Source organism: Ambystoma mexicanum, chromosome 2q (genome assembly GCF_040938575.1).
Source record: "Ambystoma mexicanum isolate Mex_15411 chromosome 2q, UKY_AmexF1_1, whole genome shotgun sequence".
In the NCBI taxonomy this organism is placed as follows: domain Eukaryota; kingdom Metazoa; phylum Chordata; class Amphibia; order Caudata; family Ambystomatidae; genus Ambystoma; species Ambystoma mexicanum.
In genome coordinates this window covers 1,406,740,676-1,406,759,567 of record NC_090924.1, presented here as the reverse complement: position 1 = coordinate 1,406,759,567, position 18,892 = coordinate 1,406,740,676, and the positions used below count along the sequence as shown (strand labels likewise).

The window sequence follows — 18,892 nt, the reverse complement described above, 5'->3', positions numbered from 1 at the left end:
CAGCCCCTTTTGGATGACACGTGTTTCGGCGTACAACCTGCGCCTTTTTCAAATCCGGGCCTTTAATGTGTCATTACGGTTCACACAAAGAATAATGTTCTTGTTGTAAATGAAGCACTTTTAGTCTTGGGCTCAATCCCACCTGAAGATTCTGATGCTCGCGCTACAGATTTGAAAAAGGTGCAGGTTGTACGCCGAAACACATGTCATCCAAGAGGGGCTGAACATTCAAAATAAAAAACTTTATCAAATACAACAGAACTTTTGGATTTGTCATTCATAGCAAAAGGAAATACACCAGTAATTTATCTTGGCGCAAATAAGTGCAGGCACAGTTGCAACTTTTCCTACAGTTTACAAACGGGGTAGAGGAACTCAGTGTCTCAGTGACCTACACTCATGCGACAAAGAACCAACAAGAAAAGACAAAAACCCTAAAAAGGCTAGTAATCACCAAGTAACCCCGATTTGGTCGCAAAGGTACAGGCCTATGATATCTCAAAAAAGTTCCTCAATGTTAGAAAACTATAAATAAAATATATCATATATGTGAGCAGATCAAAACACAATAACAGGCCACACCCTTGTATGATCAGGCTGAGCACATGATGAAAGAGCGTAAGTGCGTCCCTAACTAGGATAAAATGCCCCTCAATCCGGGAGACAGAGCACTCTCCCTGTCAGGCCGGCTAAGCAACCCCACCCATTGTAATTCAGATCTGCCAAGGTGCCGGGAGACCATACAGATGGCAGCGGTGCCCGCTATAAACCTTATTAGCACCTAGAAGTCATTATTGACCATCTCTCAGCCGATTGAAATGTTCGGAATGCAGTCAATCAAATCCAAAGTTGCATGAATCGGTATCGAACACCGGGTTCCCTTAAATGACTCTATTGCTTCTGCTCGAGTAGAGGGTAATGTTCCCTTCCTTCTAGTCTTGGACCCTCCAAAACAGAGAGGACCCCATGATCCAAGAATGGGCCGTCTTGGCATCTTCCAGCCCCTTGTGCACTCTGAACAAAGGTACCCTGTGTCTTCATGTCGGCATCATTCCATGCATGTCTGTTCCATAGTTACTGCCCACGCTCTACAACCACTGGTATACTCTCATTCAGGCAACCATCTCTCGTAGAAGGAAGTCCTCCATCCCTGTAAAGCATCCCGTTTACTCTATTTCGGTTAGAAATGACATCCATATTGTTTTAACTAAACGAAAAACCAATAACATATGAAATAGGGTGCACTATGTACCTGCTTCAAACCTGCCAAGGACACCAGGATGTCGTCTTCTTTCTCCAGTTTTTCCTTCAGGATCACGTCCTGAATATTACCTGCCAAACACAGAAAACATTGCTCTGTGAGGAATTCCATGGGTTGCAGCAGGTGACAGTGCTTAGCTGAGGGACTTATTTATACCGATATGTTGGAAGTGGATCCAAAAACCAGTCAAATTACAATCATATGAGGCTCCTAAAATGTAATGTGCATAGGCTTGTGTACAGTGACAGTGCACCGAAAAAACAAATATTGTAGCATCAGTCAACAAACACTCCTCTAAAATACTGTGCACATAGCAGACACACAATAGCTACCATAAATACTGTGCAGGAACTCAGACAAGAAACAGTCCTCAGAAAATACTGTGCTGCTAGGCAATTATATATGATCATAAATCCTAAATACTGCATAGGCAGCTGCGAGACAATCCCCATGAAATTCAGCACCACTAGTGAAAGAACCTCTTCCCAGCATGAATGCTGTGTCAGCAGCGAGCGAGGTCCTCCGTAACATAAATAGTAGGTAAAGCAAACAGCCCTCTCCATAAACACAGAATAAAATACTGTGCACACTGATCATGAATGCTGTGTCAGCAGCGAGCGATGTCCTCCGTAACATAAATAGTAGGTAAAGCAAACAGCCCTCTCCATAAACACAGAATAAAATACTGTGCACACTGATCATGAATGCTGTGTCAGCAGCGAGCGAGGTCCTCCGTAACATAAATAGTATGTAAAGCAAACAGCCCTCTCCATAAATACAGAATAAAATACTGTGCACACTGATCATGAATGCTGTGTCAGCAGCGAGCGATGTCCTCCGTAACATAAATAGTATGTAAAGCAAACAGCCCTCTCCATAAACACAGAATAAAATACTGTGCACACTGATCATGAATGCTGTGCCAGCAGCGAGCGAGGTCCTCCGTAACATAAATAGTAGGTATAGCAAACAGCCCTCTCCATAAACACAGAATAAAATACTGTGCCAACTGATCATGAATGCTGTGTCAGCAGCGAGCGAGGTCCTCCGTAACATAAATAGTATGTAAAGCAAACAGCCCTCTCCATAAACACAGAATAAAATACTGTGCACACTGATCATGAATGCTGTGCCAGCAGCGAGCGAGGTCCTCCGTAACATAAATAGTAGGTATAGCAAACAGCCCTCTCCATAAACACAGAATAAAATACTGTGCCAACTGATCATGAATGCTGTGTCAGCAGCGAGCGAGGTCCTCCGTAACATAAATAGTAGGTATAGCAAACAGCCCTCTCCATAAACACAGAATAAAATACTGTGCCAACTGATCATGAATGCTGTGTCAGCAGCGAGCGAGGTCCTCCGTAACATAAATAGTAGGTATAGCAAACAGCCCTCTCCATAAATACAGAATAAAATACTGTGCACACTGATCATAAATGCTGTGTCTGAAGTTAGATACATAATGCGCCTCCAAAATACTGTACAAACAATCACACAATACACACCCATCACACTGTGCCAGGAACCAGACACCGTCCAGCATCCAAACTGTGCCAAGAGCTACACAAATAAGTTCCAATGATACATATCATACCAGTAGACACGTGAACAATAGGGCAAGAGTCTCACACAAATGACCATTATAACATATGTAGCCAGAGTCACACACTTGCACCCCATCATCATGAATATCTCCAATACAAATACAAAAGTGGCGATCCATGAAGTGCTCCATGCCAGATTCCCCCAGTTTCTAGGCACTGCGGCGAGCAGTGCAGCTATTACCCATTCGTGGTAATCAAGGTAGTGACCGCGTCAGGGTGAATGGCTGAGACTACCCACTAGGGTAGTGAACCCTGCAGCAGAGCATCGTGCTGTAATCTGCATTTGAGCTATCCACCTGGCCAGTTAGAATAAGATCACACATCATTAATACTGTGCCCGGAGATATTCAACCATTGACCAACATAGGTAGTGTGCAAAGGGGTCAACATTTCCCATGAGGACTGTGCCAGGGGAAAACGCCCATATGCTCTTCGGGGAAATACCCTAACATTCCGCAGATTGTGGAAACGATTAGTAAATTGAACGCTCCGGACCTTGTGTCGTCTTCATCTTCATTGCCAATGTAGTTATGTAAGAAACTATCTCAGTAAAACAATGACCCCTTAGTATACTGAGGTAAGGTCATAGGGCCGCTCAAAATACAAGAGCAAAAGCAACAGTACAATCACAAAGGAGGAGAAATAGTGTCTCCAGTGGCGGGAGAACATAACCCCACCACACTGCTGCTCTCGGAGAAAGGATGCTCTTCAGAATACGGGCCATGGAAGCGGCACCTAGGGCCATGGAAGCGGCACCTAGGGCCATGCAAGTAGCACCTAGGGCCATGGAAGTAGGGCCATGCAAGTAGCACCTAGGGCCATGGAAGTAGGGCCATGCAAGTAGCACCTAGGGCCATGGAAGTAGGGCCATGCAAGTAGCACCTAGGGCCATGGAAGTAGGGCCATGCAAGTAGCACCTAGGGCCATGGAAGTAGGGCCATGCAAGTAGCACCTAGGGCCATGGAAGTAGGGCCATGCAAGTAGCACCTAGGGCCAAGGAAGTAGCACCTAGGGCCAAGGAAGTAGCACCTGGGGCCATGGAAGCGGCACCTGGGGCCATGGAAGCAGCACCTGGGGCCATGGAAGTAGCACCTGGGGCCATGGAAGTAGCACCTGGGGCCATGGAAGTAGCACCTGGGGCCATGGAAGTAGCACCTGGGACCATGGAAGTAGCACCTAGGGCCATGGAAGTGGCACCTAGGGCCATGGAAGTGGCACCTAGGGCCATGGAAGCGGCACCTGGGGCCATGGAAGCGGCACCTAGGGCCATGGAAGCGACACCTGGGGCCATGGAAGTAGCACCTGGGGCCATGGAAGCAGCACCTGGGGCCATGGAAGCGACACCTGGGGCCATGGAAGCAGCACCTGGGGCCATGGAAGCGGCACCTGGGGCCATGGAAGCGGCACCTGGGGCCATGGAAGCGGCACCTAGGGCCATGGAAGCGGCACCTAGGGCCATGGAAGCGGCACCTGGTGCCATGGAAGCGGCACCTGGGGCCATGGAAGCGGCACCTGGGGCCATGGAAGCGGCACCTGGGGCCATGGAAGCAGCACCTGGGGCCATGGAAGCGGCACCTGGGGCCATGGAAGCGGCACCTGGGGCCATGGAAGCGGCACCTGGGGCCATGGAAGCGGCACCTGGGGCCATGGAAGCGGCACCTGGGGCCATGGAAGCGGCACCTGGGGCCATGGAAGCGACACCTGGGGCCATGGAAGTAGCACCTGGGGCCATGGAAGTAGCACCTGGGGCCATGGAAGTAGCACCTGGGGCCATGGAAGTAGCACCTGGGGCCATGGAAGTAGCACCTAGGGCCATGGAAGTAGGGCCATGGAAGTAGCACCTAGGGCCATGGAAGTAGCACCTGGGGCCATGGAAGTAGCACCTAGGGCCATGGAAGTAGCACCTGGGGCCATGGAAGTAGGGCCATGGAAGTAGCACCTAGGGCCATGGAAGTGACACCTGGGGCCATGGAAGTAGCACCTGGGGCCATGGAAGTAGCACCTGGGGCCATGGAAGCGGCACCTAGGGCCATGGAAGCGGCACCTGGGGCCATGGAAGCGACACCTGGGGCCATGGAAGTAGCACCTGGGGCCATGGAAGTAGCACCTGGGGCCATGGAAGTAGCACCTGGGGCCATGGAAGTAGCACCTGGGGCCATGGAAGTAGGGCCATGGAAGTAGCACCTAGGGCCATGGAAGTAGCACCTGGGGCCATGGAAGTAGGGCCATGGAAGTAGCACCTAGGGCCATGGAAGTGACACCTGGGGCCATGGAAGTAGCACCTGGGGCCATGGAAGTAGCACCTGGGGCCATGGAAGTAGCACCTGGGGCCATGGAAGTAGGGCCATGCAAGTAGCACCTAGGGTCAAGGAAGTAGCACCTAGGGCCATGGAAGCGGCAACTGGGGCCATGGAAGCGGCACCTGGGGCCATGGAAGCGGCACCTGGGGCCATGGAAGTAGCAACTGGGGCCATGGAAGTAGGGCCATGGAAGTAGGGCCATGGAAGTAGCACCTAGGGCCATGGAAAGTAGGGCCATGGAAGTAGCACCTAGGGCCATAGAAGTAGCACCTAGGGACATGGAAGTAGCACTTATAGCCATCAGGATCAGGGAGGAAAGCAGCTCTCCGTAATACCGACTGATGGACATATCACCCCTTAGACTTAGAAGCCACGAGAACCGCTGCCCGCCTGAAAAACATGGCAAAAGCAACATTATGCATCCGTCTAGTGTAGCAGGAAAAAAGACTAGATACTGCGGCTGGGGGAATTGTACTCTCCAGAAGGACTACTGCGCCGACAGTAATAAGCCCCCTAGAAGTACCTAGCCTTGAGAAATGTTGCCCCTCGAATACTGCGCAAAGAGGAGGGAAGTAAACCTCAGAATTCTGTAGACGAAAGCAATGTCCCCCAGAATACTGTCAGGGGCGAACTAATGCCCATTGCGCATTGCGAAGAAGAAATGGAAGCACTTGGAATAATGTGCTATTACATTGGTGCTGCTCTTTTGGATGGATGCCACAACTCCCCCCAAAGAGTCCCTGCTTAGAAATCCCCTTTAGATGCCGGCGGGACTGAAACATCTTCCAGCAGCCGCTGCCACCAAGGGTTGCTTCATTCTGGCTCCTTGGCGCTCTTCTGTGCTGGAAGTGATGTCATTATATATAGACTTGATCCCGGCACTATCATCCTCTGACCTCTAGCAATCACAGAGAACAGCAGAACTGACATATGAAAAGGAAATTGCAAAAAATGCATTTTAGGAAAAATCAAGAACTGAATTTCAAGGGGACGATAAGAGGGTGGCGAGGAATATGTTGGAGAAATGATCCTATCCCTCAGTAAGAGTATTACCAAAGGCATTTGTTTTTCGAATAGATGTGTTCCTCCAAACTTGCCTCGCCTTTGAAAGACTCCCAAAATCCATACCACAAGAACCAAGGGAGAATGCACCCTTAATGAAAGAAATGGAGCAAGACCAACAGCTTGCCACCCCTGCATCCTCACTAGCCAGGGAATTGCAGTGATGCATCCTCACTAACCAGGGAATCACAGTGATGCATCCTCACTAGCCAGGGAATCGCAGGGATGCATCCTCACTAGCCAGGGAATTGCAGTGATGCATCCTCACTAACCAGGGAATCGCAGTGATGCATCCTCACTAGCCAGGGAATCGCAGTGATGCATTCCCACTAGACAGGGAATCGCAGTGATGCATCTTCACTACCCAGGGAATCGCAGTGATGCATCCTCACAGTGATGCATCCTCACTAGCCAGGGAATCGCAATGATGCATCCTCACTAGCCAAGCCAGGGAATCACAGTGATGCATCCTCATTAGCCAGGGAATCCCAGTGATGCATCGTCACTAGCCAGGGAATAGCAGTGATGCATCCTCACTAGCTAGGGAATCACAGTGATGCATCCTCACTAGCCAGGGAATCACAGTGATGCATCCTCACTAGCCAGGGAATCACAGTGATGCATCCTCACTAGCCAAGCCAGGGAATCGCAGTGATGCATCCTCACTAACCAGGGAATCACAGTGATGTATCCTCACTAGCCAGGGAATCACAGTGATGCATCCTCACTAGCCAAGCCAGGGAATCACAGTGATGCATCCTCACTAGCCAGGGAATCACAGGGATGCATCCTCACTAGCCAGGGAATCGCAGGGATGCATCCTCACTAGCCAGGGAATCGCAGTGATGCATCGTCACTAGCCAGGGAATCGCAGTAATGCATCCTCACTAGCCAGGGGACCGCAGTGATCGTACCTAATAAAGGAGAGCAGAGAAGCCCATGTAGCAGCCTGGGAAATCTCCAATAACAGAACTCCCCTATCCAGGGCAAGTCGCTGCCAGCCACCCACCGGCCATCAAGATGGTACTTACAGGATCTTGAAATAGAGAATTACAATGTCTGATCTGTGGAGCCCTGATTTCATCTTAGATGGTTGTGCAGGATGCAAGAACACTGGTAAATTAATGTTTGGTTGGAGGTCAAACCCCGAGACACTTTTAGGCCCGCTGCCAGAAGGCAATGACCGGATCTGCTATGCCTGCATTGAACGGCAAAACACGCTCAGTTTGCGGGCCACGGTCAAGGATGTCAGTGATGGGGTACTGTGACACTGGCTTCAATGGTGCGCCGAACTTCAAGGCCACGAAGACCTTCTTGACCGCCTTGCGGTATTGCACGTTTGGGTGCACGTACAGATTCAACTGTTGGGATTCAACATCCGGAGATTTGTCCAGAACATTGGCATCATGGAGACCTTCTGCCAGCTGTGGTAACCAAGCCTGGTCTGCCATAAAATGTGGCAACATATCGGATCCCTGCCTATGCCTTCCAGTCCCAAAAATGTGTGGAGAGGTTTTTGCAGCTACCTGAACAATAGACGCGAGGTGGATTGGGCCTCCACCCCCCGTTAGACCCGCCCAACTAACCATGAGAACTGAACACTCGAGCCCCCCCCAGGTGCCTAACGCCCCCCCTCCTTCAGACTGAGATGTTTGAAATACTTGTGATGCAATGCCTATGTGTAATACAATGTTTGCTTTTTCTGTGCGCAACCTGTGCTGTACCTGTCTTAACCTTCTGCCAATAAATAAAAGTAAAAAAATAAATAAATGTGGCAACGGATCCAATGCCACACCCCCATCGGCTCAAATCAAAATGGTATAGGCTCAGCCTACTCATCAAAAATCACCTGCAAGTCCACGAACACGGATCGAGATTCCCGTGCCAAACCTCTATCTTGCAGGCATCTCTGGTCGAGAAGCTTCTTGGCCTGACGGTGCTGTGGACTGTCTCAACAGCGGAGGCAGTTTTTCCTTAGGGTTCTTGCTCGGGGGTGTTCGACCCACCTTGGCTGCCTTCGTGCCAGATGTGGTTGTAGCTGTATTGACCTGCGTTGAATATTTGGGGTTTAAAGTCCTCCCAAGCCTCTCTAGATGCACCTTTCGCAGGGTATGATTTACCCCTGACGTCCAACGAGTCGGAATCACATCTATGTTTTTTCTTGTACGACGACAATAATGAGTTTTTAGATTTCTCATGGTGATGTCACTCTCAATGTTTCTCTGGTTTAGGGCACTCAGTATCATGCTCCAATCACCATGGAAGCGGCTTCACCAGGTATTTAGATAGCGGCCTCCCGGGCGCCAGCGAGGCCGAGCGTTCCTACACTGCCTTTGCCGAAGCCAAAGTCATCAGCGTGGTCGCCGGCGTTGGGGCCGGATGCCACTGAGATCTTGGAAAAGATATCAAAAGTCTTAATTCTGAACGCCTTCCATTCCTCTGGCGTAGAGTACTGAGTGCGAAAGGGAACCTGTGAAGCCTCCTCCTTGGGGGAGTCCTTGGAGTGGTGGCTCCTCTTTTTTGACAAGGAAGAAGAGTTCTACCTCAAAGAACCGACAAGGGTTCTCAATCTCTTGCAGTGCTGCTTCTTTTGCTTGACCTTTTGGACCGGGGATCATTCCTCTGTGCCATTGTTCTCATCCGGCGACCTTGAACAGGTCTGCTTATCACCTCTCTTCTTATGGAGGAAGATATAGAGTTTTGCCTCTAATCCACAGAGTGCATTCTTGCGTGTCTAGGCCCTCTCCGAGACAGTAAATGCAAATGTGGTGCGGATCCGTAAACTGATATTTAACACCCACAATCCATGCAGGGTTTGAAACATTAGGGCTTTGTCGGATTCAGCATTGCATTGAACAACAAAGAACAAGAAGCTTTAGGAGTAGTGTTCCTAAAGCAAGCAGAGTGCATGGGAAAAAGGAACTGAAGTCACGGGAAGCAGCGCCTCTCTATAAACGGGCCCCACCGTCATGTCTGGCACAGTGAGCATGGGGCATTTCCACCTATGGGGGGTAGAATGGTTTCCGAAGAGCAGCTGCACTGGGAGATGGATATAAAAAATTAGTCACCTTTGGGAGGAAGGAGTCATTAGAATTTAAACTTGGAGACACCTTGATGGGATGATCTTGAGCTGGGTCTATGGCCCAGTGGACTAATGCATCCACAAAACAATAATAATGACATTGGACAGATTACCTCTCCCTACATCCGCCTTATATCGGACAGTTTTTCACATTTGTGTTATTGCTAAACTAGTCAAAAACACCCACTTCCATGTTATCCACCCATTTCACTTAATACAAAATGTATTCATATATCAACATAAAAACACTTAAGATTCTCAAAGTGCACTTTCCACAAGGCACGTTTACATAAAACAAGAAAGAAATAACTATGACTTGTTAAATCGATGTTTGACGAAAGAGGAAGTTAGTAAGTGACAAATAGATTGTTTTATCCACCAGATTTGTCTACATATGTTTCGGACAAAAAAGTAGCATTAGACGCTATCCCTAGCGTCTTTTCTTTTCATTATGGCTATCGTCAAGACAGGTATATTTCTTAAAGTTAGCTAAACAATCGCACAAACACCTTTGTTTTTTTTTCAGCACAGTCACTGCTATATACACAGTCGGAATTTGAGCTTCTTGAAGTCAGAGGGTCAATTTCTTCCTTCTATATAGTGGGAAAATTTCCTTTGTCGTTTTTGTGAATTGGACATTTCTTGATTCCTTTATCCTGCAAATTACAACTGATTCTTATATGAACAGGGAATAAGAAGAAAAACTTACCCTTAATCTGTGGAAGCAATCTAATTCACAAAAATGATAAAGGTAATTTGGGGTGGTCTCTCGCGTTCTGTTTCACCTAGCATCGTCTTTCTTGTTCTTGTAGGCATTTCCCTTAGTCAGTTCTAGGTGTTGTCTGTGCCATCGTATATTCTATCGGTCTGTTCTAGTGTTCACCGAGTGAAGGTTCCGACCCCTTCCCTATCCAGAACACCACAAATGATGTGGATTAATTTCAACAGAGGTCAAAATGGACTTGGGAAAATAAAAACCCAGTGGACAGGTTTATAGTCCCCACCAGTAATATCTCATCAGATAGGACCCTTCCGAAGGGTCTGCGCAGGGGGCCATATTGGGATGTGCATATAGAAGTCTCAACAATCTACTTGAAACAGCCAATCATTCAACTTAGAAGAACCTAATTAGCTTAATAGAAGCTACTACATGAAGCTGCATTAAACTCCAAGACAACTGATGCCATCACAAATGTATAACAATGGCATGACACTTGTGATGGCTATTATGAACCCCCATAAATATGCATCTGAAGAATAGTTCCAATAGTTTTTTTTGCAAGAGTATGCAACAGGATTGAAAAGGTAACCTTGTGTGTTTTTGGTATTTCAAAGTGAGGCGTGGGTCAGATTAAGAACAGGAGTAGACTACTTTGCCTTTATTTTTTTAATCTTACAATTAGGGTTTTCTAGACTGTCCTACATAAACAATGAGTTGTTTACTGTTATAAATGATGCAAATATGATCATGTTTGAAGCTCAGGTTACAGTTTATTTTATTACACACCATAAATATGCCTTACCGGTTGGTCGGTAGAACCTCTATAGGTTTTTGGGGGAAATCCTGGATTGTAAGCACCTGGCATTGCACACTTTCTGGAAGGGCTCCTCGAGAGTCACCAGAGCAAGTCTGGGAAACACAAGTCCTTCCAGGCCTCTAGCGGGAAACAGCCCTGTAGGCTTTAGGGTTTCTTTCTAAAAACACGTTGCATCATTGGTGATAAATTGGTAAGTAAATCTTTGCAGGGAGTAAATATTCCTAGGTGGATATTAGGGTTTGCACCTTGGAATCAGCTTCAGATAGCAATATTACCAGTGGCTTATTTGGGAAGCACCAGTCACTGAGCTCTGGTAGTTCTGAAAAGAGATCTATTGCCTGTTTTCTGTCTCATAGCAACGTTTCTGAAGGCCAGAGAAATGCACTCTGGTCTTGAGGTCTAGAACAGAAAGTGAGCCATAAAGGCTGGAACCCTACATACTCGCCCAGCGTACGTCAAACAAACTTTAGAGTAAGAGGCTAGTGCATGCCACCAGGAGGGGGGCCTGCTGCTGGGATGAGCCAAGTTACAGTTGTGCATCATATGATTTGCAAGAAACGCTCTTTTCTCAATATCAAGGGAACAAACATCCTAGCAGTCTAAAGGAAGAGGGGCAGGGCGTATCACTACATTAGCACCCTGGGAGCTGCCCATAGCCAATGGAAATGCTCGGGATGCGGACTATATTCACAGAGATAAGCCCACGTCCTGAGCACTTTCATTAGTGTCAGGCACTTCACTTCCCTGCTCCCACATCCCATTAACACCGTGCACGGTTGCTAATGGTTTTCTTTTCCCCATCTTCAGTGTTGATGACGTTAGTTAGATGGACTTCCTGGTTTGAAGGCAGCTCATCATTTCAAAATAAAAGAAAACCATTAGCACCTGTGCAGTGATCTATACAGGTGCTAATGGCGATATGCCTTTCGGTGGCTAGGCCAACCCTGTGGGTAATAGCTCGCCCCCCTCGTTAAGGGAACCGCGCTTCGCCCAGCCCCTTAACTTGGGCAGCCGGCCGTTACCCACAGAGTGGGCCCGCCACCTCAGGGCATATCACATCAAAGAAACACTGGAAAACAATGCAACAATGCAGCATGTGAGGCCACTGAATTACTGGAAAACACTGGATCACAGAAGAACACTGAAAGATTACAGAACTAGACAACAATAGAACTATGGCACACATGAGAACTATCAGCTATGGAACATTAGCACCCTTGGCGGGGAAGCAGCCAATCAGGTTGCTAGGAACGCAGGCTTGAACCACCAGCACTGCCACCCTCCTGCTTGGCCATTTGGCCCATAAAGCGAATGTCATTGGCTGCCTTTGCCTACACTTCCTCTGCTCCTACTACTGCTGCAGCTGACTCCCCTCTTGATACAGCCCTCTCTAAAGTTCATCTTTCCATCTCCAACGCCTTGGACATCATTGTCCCTGTCATGAGAGTCCATCTGAAGCCTACCTCCAAGTGCAACTCTTTGTAATATCTGGGCACAATGGAGTATAAATAATTAAAGGACTTCCATGTGGCATAAACACTACTATTTATTGATAAAAGTTATATACATATAATTATGGAATAGGAGGGAGCAGTGTCAACAGCTGCCTTGGCTCACAGCTGTTATTGATTGAATCGCATTCCGGATTCCCTCTGATGTAGCTGGGTTCCATGGCACGCTCCTGAGCACAGAAGATTCATAAGCTGTGCATGATTCCAAAGGAGCATGAATGCTACACGCTTGGTATGAATCTGACCTCGCCGCCTTGAAACGCAAGTGCAGGGTAGCTGAGAGGAAGTGGGGGGCGTCTGATGCATCCTCTGATAAACTGGCCTGCTGCCTGCTCCAATGGCAATCCAGACTCTCTGTCTTCTCCAGGAAGAGGGTCCATGGCGCGCGCTCCGAGCAAGTTGCGAGCAAGTTGCTGTTCGGCTGTCCACGCTCTTTGGAAACGCAGCGGATAAATAGTGGATTACCTGCTTTGAGCACATATATTTGCTTAACAAGTACACTTTCCAACTGTACTTTCTAATTGTGATTTAAACATTTGTTTAAATATGTACAGAGGAGTAATATACGCGTTCTACTTTATTCTTGGGGCGAAGACACGCCCACTTACCCAGCAGTCTTTAAAACCCAAAGGCTGTCTGCTCCTGCGTGCTCGCTCCGAGCAAGTTGCGACCAAGTTGCTGTTCGGCTGTTCGCTGCTTGCAGCACAGCAGAACAGCAAACAAGCAACTGAGCAAAGCTCATCTTCTAGCTGGTCGTGATCTTTGCAGTGTAAGAAGCATATATCTCTATCTCTGTCTGTGTCTGTTCAAGAAAACACATGCTTTCTATGTAAAACAAACTATTAAATGAAAACCGGAATGCCGGCAAACATTATGATTTCGCGGACTTCCGTTACTTTAAAATCGACACCGGCAAAACCTTCTCTGACCATTGCCAACAGAGTGAAGCTAACAGGTGCCGCTTCATTCAAAGTGGACCAATGAAATTTCACTGAAGACATTAGGAACTTTTGTCATCCACGCCCTATCGACTTGTATACATCTATACACCCAATGGAGACTAGCACCCATTGGACGCCTTGTGTTTCCCATGACCCACAGTTAGCAATATTATCTGACTAACTGACACACAAATGATATCCGGGTTATGCGAGCTGATGAATGATCCGATTGCATGCCCGGTACCGGTACCAAATGTTTTAACGAATCAGTAGAATGCTTTTCACCGATATATGTACCTCAGGAAAAGCACAATGCTAGTACTAATCATTCTCAGAGTTTATTTGAAAAAACTGAATACACAGAGATTAACCACTCGCCTGGCGGGCGGCTCTCCTCGCCACCCTGTGCCCTGTTTTTTTCTTAACTAACCCCACACGCCCCTCACTTAGCTTATTTCAGCTGCGGCGTCCCTAGCCGCCGCACCGGCCACCTTCCCTTTCCATGGTGGCCATCATGCCAATAGCAGGACGCCGCACGCGACCCGTTGGACGAAGGAACATCCTTTTTTTTAGCACCCTGGGTTACTGCTTTGGTAACCCGGGGTGCTGATGACCTTAATCCCCCGTTCCAGCCCCTGGAACAGAGGATGAACGCCACATTAGAAAGCAATAGAAGAATGGAAAAGAAGGGAAGACCTCAGAAGAACGAACAGTGGACAACAATGGCACACTGAAGAACAATGGAACACTGGAGAACACTACAACAATTGAAAATTAGAAAACAATTTAACTTTGGCGAAGTCTTGCTCATCTAATGTTATGCAAAACACACACTAGTCAACTGGATGTACCTCAGGATATCTGTCCAACATCAGAACCAGTCGAATGGTTTAAGTTACTTACTGTGACTATTGTTCGCCAGCCTGGGTCTGGCATGGATTCAGATGCTTATGAATATTCCCTGTCGACAGGCTGGGAATCCTCAGTAAAAGAAAAAACTGTTTAACTTTCACTTTAAAACTGTAATTCTTCTCTAAACCAATCACTTTCCTTTGGGTCATACTGCCCCAAATCAATGACAGTGTTCTCCCCAAGTTCCACCCCTGGTGACCATCTTCAGATTTGGTAAGCATGTAAAGTGGCAGTATGAACCAGGAAGAACCACAGAAGGAAAGGAGGAAGGGTTCACATGTGAATCCATGCCAGACCCATGCTGGAGGACAATAGTTTAAGGTAAGTAACTTAAACATTCTCCAGCATGGGGTCTGGCATGGATTTGCATGCTCATGAATAACGATTACACAGCAGTACATATACACAACCACAGAAGGTGCCGAGGCTCAACAGAAGCAATAACACCTGCCTCAGGAACAGACTCACCTCAGATGAACAGGTTGCGTAGCACCGCTTGACTGACTCTGTAATCCCTGCCAACGCAGTAGAGCCTTGTGAAGGTGTGTGTGGACTTCCACGTAGCAGGCCTGCAGATGTCGAGCAGGGGCACAACAGAGAGAAATGCTGTCATTGCTGTGATGGCTCTGGTGGAATGGGCTCTTGGCTGACCTGGAAGAGGTCTATTAGCCAGCTGATGACAGTGCATGATGCAGCCGGAAAGCAACCTGGAGATGGAAGTCTTTGACGAGGTCTTTCCGTGCTTCATAGTACCAAAATTGACTAACAGCTGAGAAGTCTTCCGAAAGCACTTCATGCGTGCCACGTACAACTTCAAGGCATGAGCAACATCCAGCAAATGCAATGCCGTCTTCACTGGAGACGACGGATTGAGGAAAAAGACAGGCAACACCAAAGGCTCGTTGAGGTGGAACTCCGATGGAACATTCGGCATAAAGGCGAGGGTGTGCACGTAGTATTACCCTGAAAGCGTGGAAGGGCAGGTACAGCAGTTTGCATGACAGTGCCTGGATCTCCCCGACCCACCTGGCTGAGGTGATCACCACAAGGAACGCCATCTTCCACTATCGGAACTTGGGCGCGGCCTGATGCATCAGCTCAAAGGGTGCCCCCATAAGTTTAGTCAAAACCACAGCCAGTTCCCAAGCCGGGGCAGGTGCCTTCATTGGCGTAAAAGTCCTGGAGAGCCCTTTGAGGAATTCCTTGATGAGTCTGTGAGTCCACAGAGAAGGCTTACCTGGCACCCTGGTGTAGCAGGATATTACTTCTAGGTGCACCTTGATACAGGCATGAGCCAGTCCAGCCTTGGCCAAGGAAAGCAGGTATGAGAGGGGCTGCGGGGGTGTGACACGCAGAGGGGTGATCTTCTGAGCTTGTCACCACACAGAGAAACGCTTTCACTTATGGGCGTAGCAAGTCAACGTTGAAGGGGCCCTGGCCTTGGTGAGGATGTCCTTACACTCTGCAGGTAAAGCATAATGTCCAAACTCTAGTCCTGCAGGAGCCAAGCCCTGAGGTTCAGCGATGCTGTGTTCTGGTGCAGAATCGCTGCTTCCTCTCTGGACAGAAGGTCCGGTAGTCGTGAAATCTTGATGGACTGAGCCACTGACAGACTTAGCAGGTCTGGCTGGATACCACCTTGCAGTGGCACTGTGACTGTGCTGATCACTCGTAGCAGGAGGGGGAACTGAGGAAAAATATATAGGAACAGTCCCTCCCAAGGGAACGTGAATGCATCCCCCATGCACCTCGGCTGTAGGAACCTGCTGGCGAACTATTGGCACTTGGAATTCACAGTTGTCACGAAGAGATCGATCTGGGGTTCACCCCTTTAGTGGAATAGAAGATCTGCCTGGTCCTGGTGAAGGTCCAACGCATGGCAAGAACCTAGTTCCCTACTGACGGAGTCTGCAATGGTGTTTTTTGATGCCCACCAGGTGAAAGGGGACGAGAAACATCTCCTGCCGAATGGCCCAGTGCAACAGACCCTGGGATTCTTTGGAGAGGGGCCAGAGAGCATGTCCCGCCCTGATACCAGATGTAGATGATGGTGGTGGTGTTGTCTGTGAAGATCCTCACTACATTGCCCCTCATCGACGCCCAAAGCTCCAGGACGTTTATGTGAAGGGTCTTTTCTTTTGGCAGCCAGAGGGCTCTGGCATGCAATTGTCCGGAATGAGCTCCCTAACCTTCCATGGAAGCATTCATGGTGACGGTCTCCTGATAAGGAGGGACTTGGAAAGGGGCCCCTTGCGTGAGATGAGAGCATATGCCCCTCCACTGTATCCATTGTCTGAACTCCTCGTTGAAAGGGACTTTGTCGGTCCAGGATCCCAAAACGTGCAGCCATCTCACATCCAGAAACTCCTGGAGAGGCCTCATTTGTAGTCTGCAAAGGGGGACAAGGTTGATGCAGGAAGGCCACATGCCTAACAGTGACTTGACAGCTCGCACCGTAGTCGACGCACCGATGACAGGAAGGCTACCAACCTTTCTTCCTAGGAGGTCGTTAGGCAAGCCACTGTGTTGAGCCGTGCCCCTACAAACAGAGCATTCTGCCATGTCTCCAAGCAGGAATTTGTATAATATATGCAGAATCCCAAATCCATCAGCAGGCGGACAGTCCTTGCCGTGTCCCGGCTCGCCAGAGCATGGAAGTGGAATCGAATCAGCTAATTGTCCAGGGTAAATGTAGATGCCCTTGAGACAAAGATGTGCCACCACTCGAGCCAGGCACTTCGTGAAGACCATCGGGCCCGATTTCAGGCCAAATGAAAGTGCCTTGCACCGCAGGAACTTGCAGAGTTTCCAATGGGTGGGGATGTGAAAGTATGCGTCCTCCAAGTCCAGAGACGCCAGGAAGTCCCCTGCCTCCAGTTGGCCGAGCATGTGCTGCAACGTAACCATCATGAACTTCTGGGCCTCCAGATACTTGTTGAGGCGTTGTAGGTCCAGGATCGGCCTCCACCCTCATGTCTTCTTTCGAACCAGAAAGTATCTTAAGTACACCCTGGAGCTCCGCAGGTGCTGGGGAATGGGTTCTATCGCCCCCTTTTTTAACATGGCTTGGACCTCCTGCAGTAGCTGTGCTGCGTGTTGTTCTTGACGCACTGAAAGGGGAATACGGGGACACCTGCGTTGGAACTCCAAGGTGAGCCCCCGTCCGATAGCATCCAGCACCCAGCTCTCGGTGATGATGGTCTTCCATGTGCTGACAAACTTCGTCAGCTGGCCTCCCACTGGGCTGCGTGAGTGGGGGCCAGAGTCCACAGCCAGTTCAGGCCTGCTAAGGCGTTGTGGCCCTGCCCTATGGGCGACGCAGGCGCTGTTCTCTGCTGCCGTATGCCTGCGAGTGACCTCTGTACACCTCCTGCGTTGGCAAATGGGAAGGCTGCCGATAAGGGGCGGTGTAGCCTTTGGAGAGCCTGCCAGGTTTTCCATTGAGGAACGAAAGGATGAAGACTGACGTTGTTGCGTGGTACCCAGCAAACACGCCGTCCCTGTCTTGTTGAGAATCGTCGACGGCCTTGCCAAACAGGTTTTCTCCATCGACTGGCATGCCCAAAACCTTCAACTGAACGTCCTGCCTGACGTTGGTGGCTTTCCGCCACCCCTGCTGACGAAGAGACACGCTGTTTCCCACCTGACGGAATCCGGGGTGGCCAATGTCCACTGCCACTGTGATGGCGTGGTCCGAGGCCACTTCCCCCTCCTAGAACAGTTCAAGAGCTTCCACCTTCTTGTCGTCCGGTAGGAATTCAAGAATTGGGTCCAGCTTGTACCAAAGTTGCCGGTCATAGCGTGACAAAATGGCCAGCGCATTTGCAGCTTTAATGGTGCTGGCAGCCGTATAAATAATTATCTTCCTCATAGCATCCAGTTTCTTTCCCTCCTGGTCCGGGGGCACCATAGATGAGGATGATGGATTTCCAGAGAGTTTCCGGGCCATGGCCGAGACCACAGAGTCAGGTGAAGGCTGGGACCTCAGGCACTTGGGGTCCAAGTCTGGGTCTCTGTACTTTTCTCGAGCCTGCCCCGCTTGGGTGGGGCAGTGCTTGGGTTCTTCAACACTGCTAGGCCTTTCTCCCAGATATCGTCCAGCAAAGGAACAGACATGATGATCCTCCTCTTGGACTCGGGCCATTGGTAAAGGAACCCTTCCTTTCTCGTCTCATCAGGCACTAGTTGAAAGAGCTCGGAGGCCCTGGGCATCATCGAATCGAAGGAGCCAATTTCATCCAGAGGAGATGCCCTGTGTGCGTCATCCACGGCCTTTCCGTCCGCTGGAACAAAGTCGTCAGCCCCGTCGTGGCTGTAGCCACAGCCGCCGTGTCCGTTGGCTGGCGACTTGGACCAGCAGGGTCCTTTGACTTGGGTTTGCGTAGGCTTGGAGGACTTGCAGACAGAGCAGGGCCCGGTGTAGAAGGCAGCCTCTGCTGAATTTCTGTTACCAGCGTGTGCAGCGTGGTCAGGATGTCCAATTAAATGTCCCTGGGTTGAGGTGTAGCAGGATGGGAGGTGGAGGTTCCGGCCTGGAATGCCTCTTCTGCACCGGTAGATGATAGGGTTCACCCTAAAATGAACCACCTCCCTGACCCCCTTCATGGTCTGAATAGTAGTCCTCAGGCAGGTCGTCGCCCTCATCAGAGCTAGTATAAATGTTCCCTGGCAAACTTAG

At 49.2% G+C, this 18,892-nt stretch overlaps 1 protein-coding gene across 7 annotated transcripts in view; it reads right to left on the bottom strand.

The window, feature by feature from the left end:
* The window catches only part of TBC1D5 (TBC1 domain family member 5), a 2,783,701-nt gene that overhangs the window by 137,627 nt on the left and 2,627,182 nt on the right, over nucleotides 1-18,892 (bottom strand). For all 7 annotated transcript variants that reach the window (XM_069648897.1, XM_069648892.1, XM_069648893.1 and 4 more), the window contains one exon: nucleotides 1,253-1,332. In XM_069648897.1, coding sequence (XP_069504998.1) covers nucleotides 1,253-1,332 — 80 coding nt within the window. The remainder of the gene's footprint in view (nucleotides 1-1,252; nucleotides 1,333-18,892) is intronic.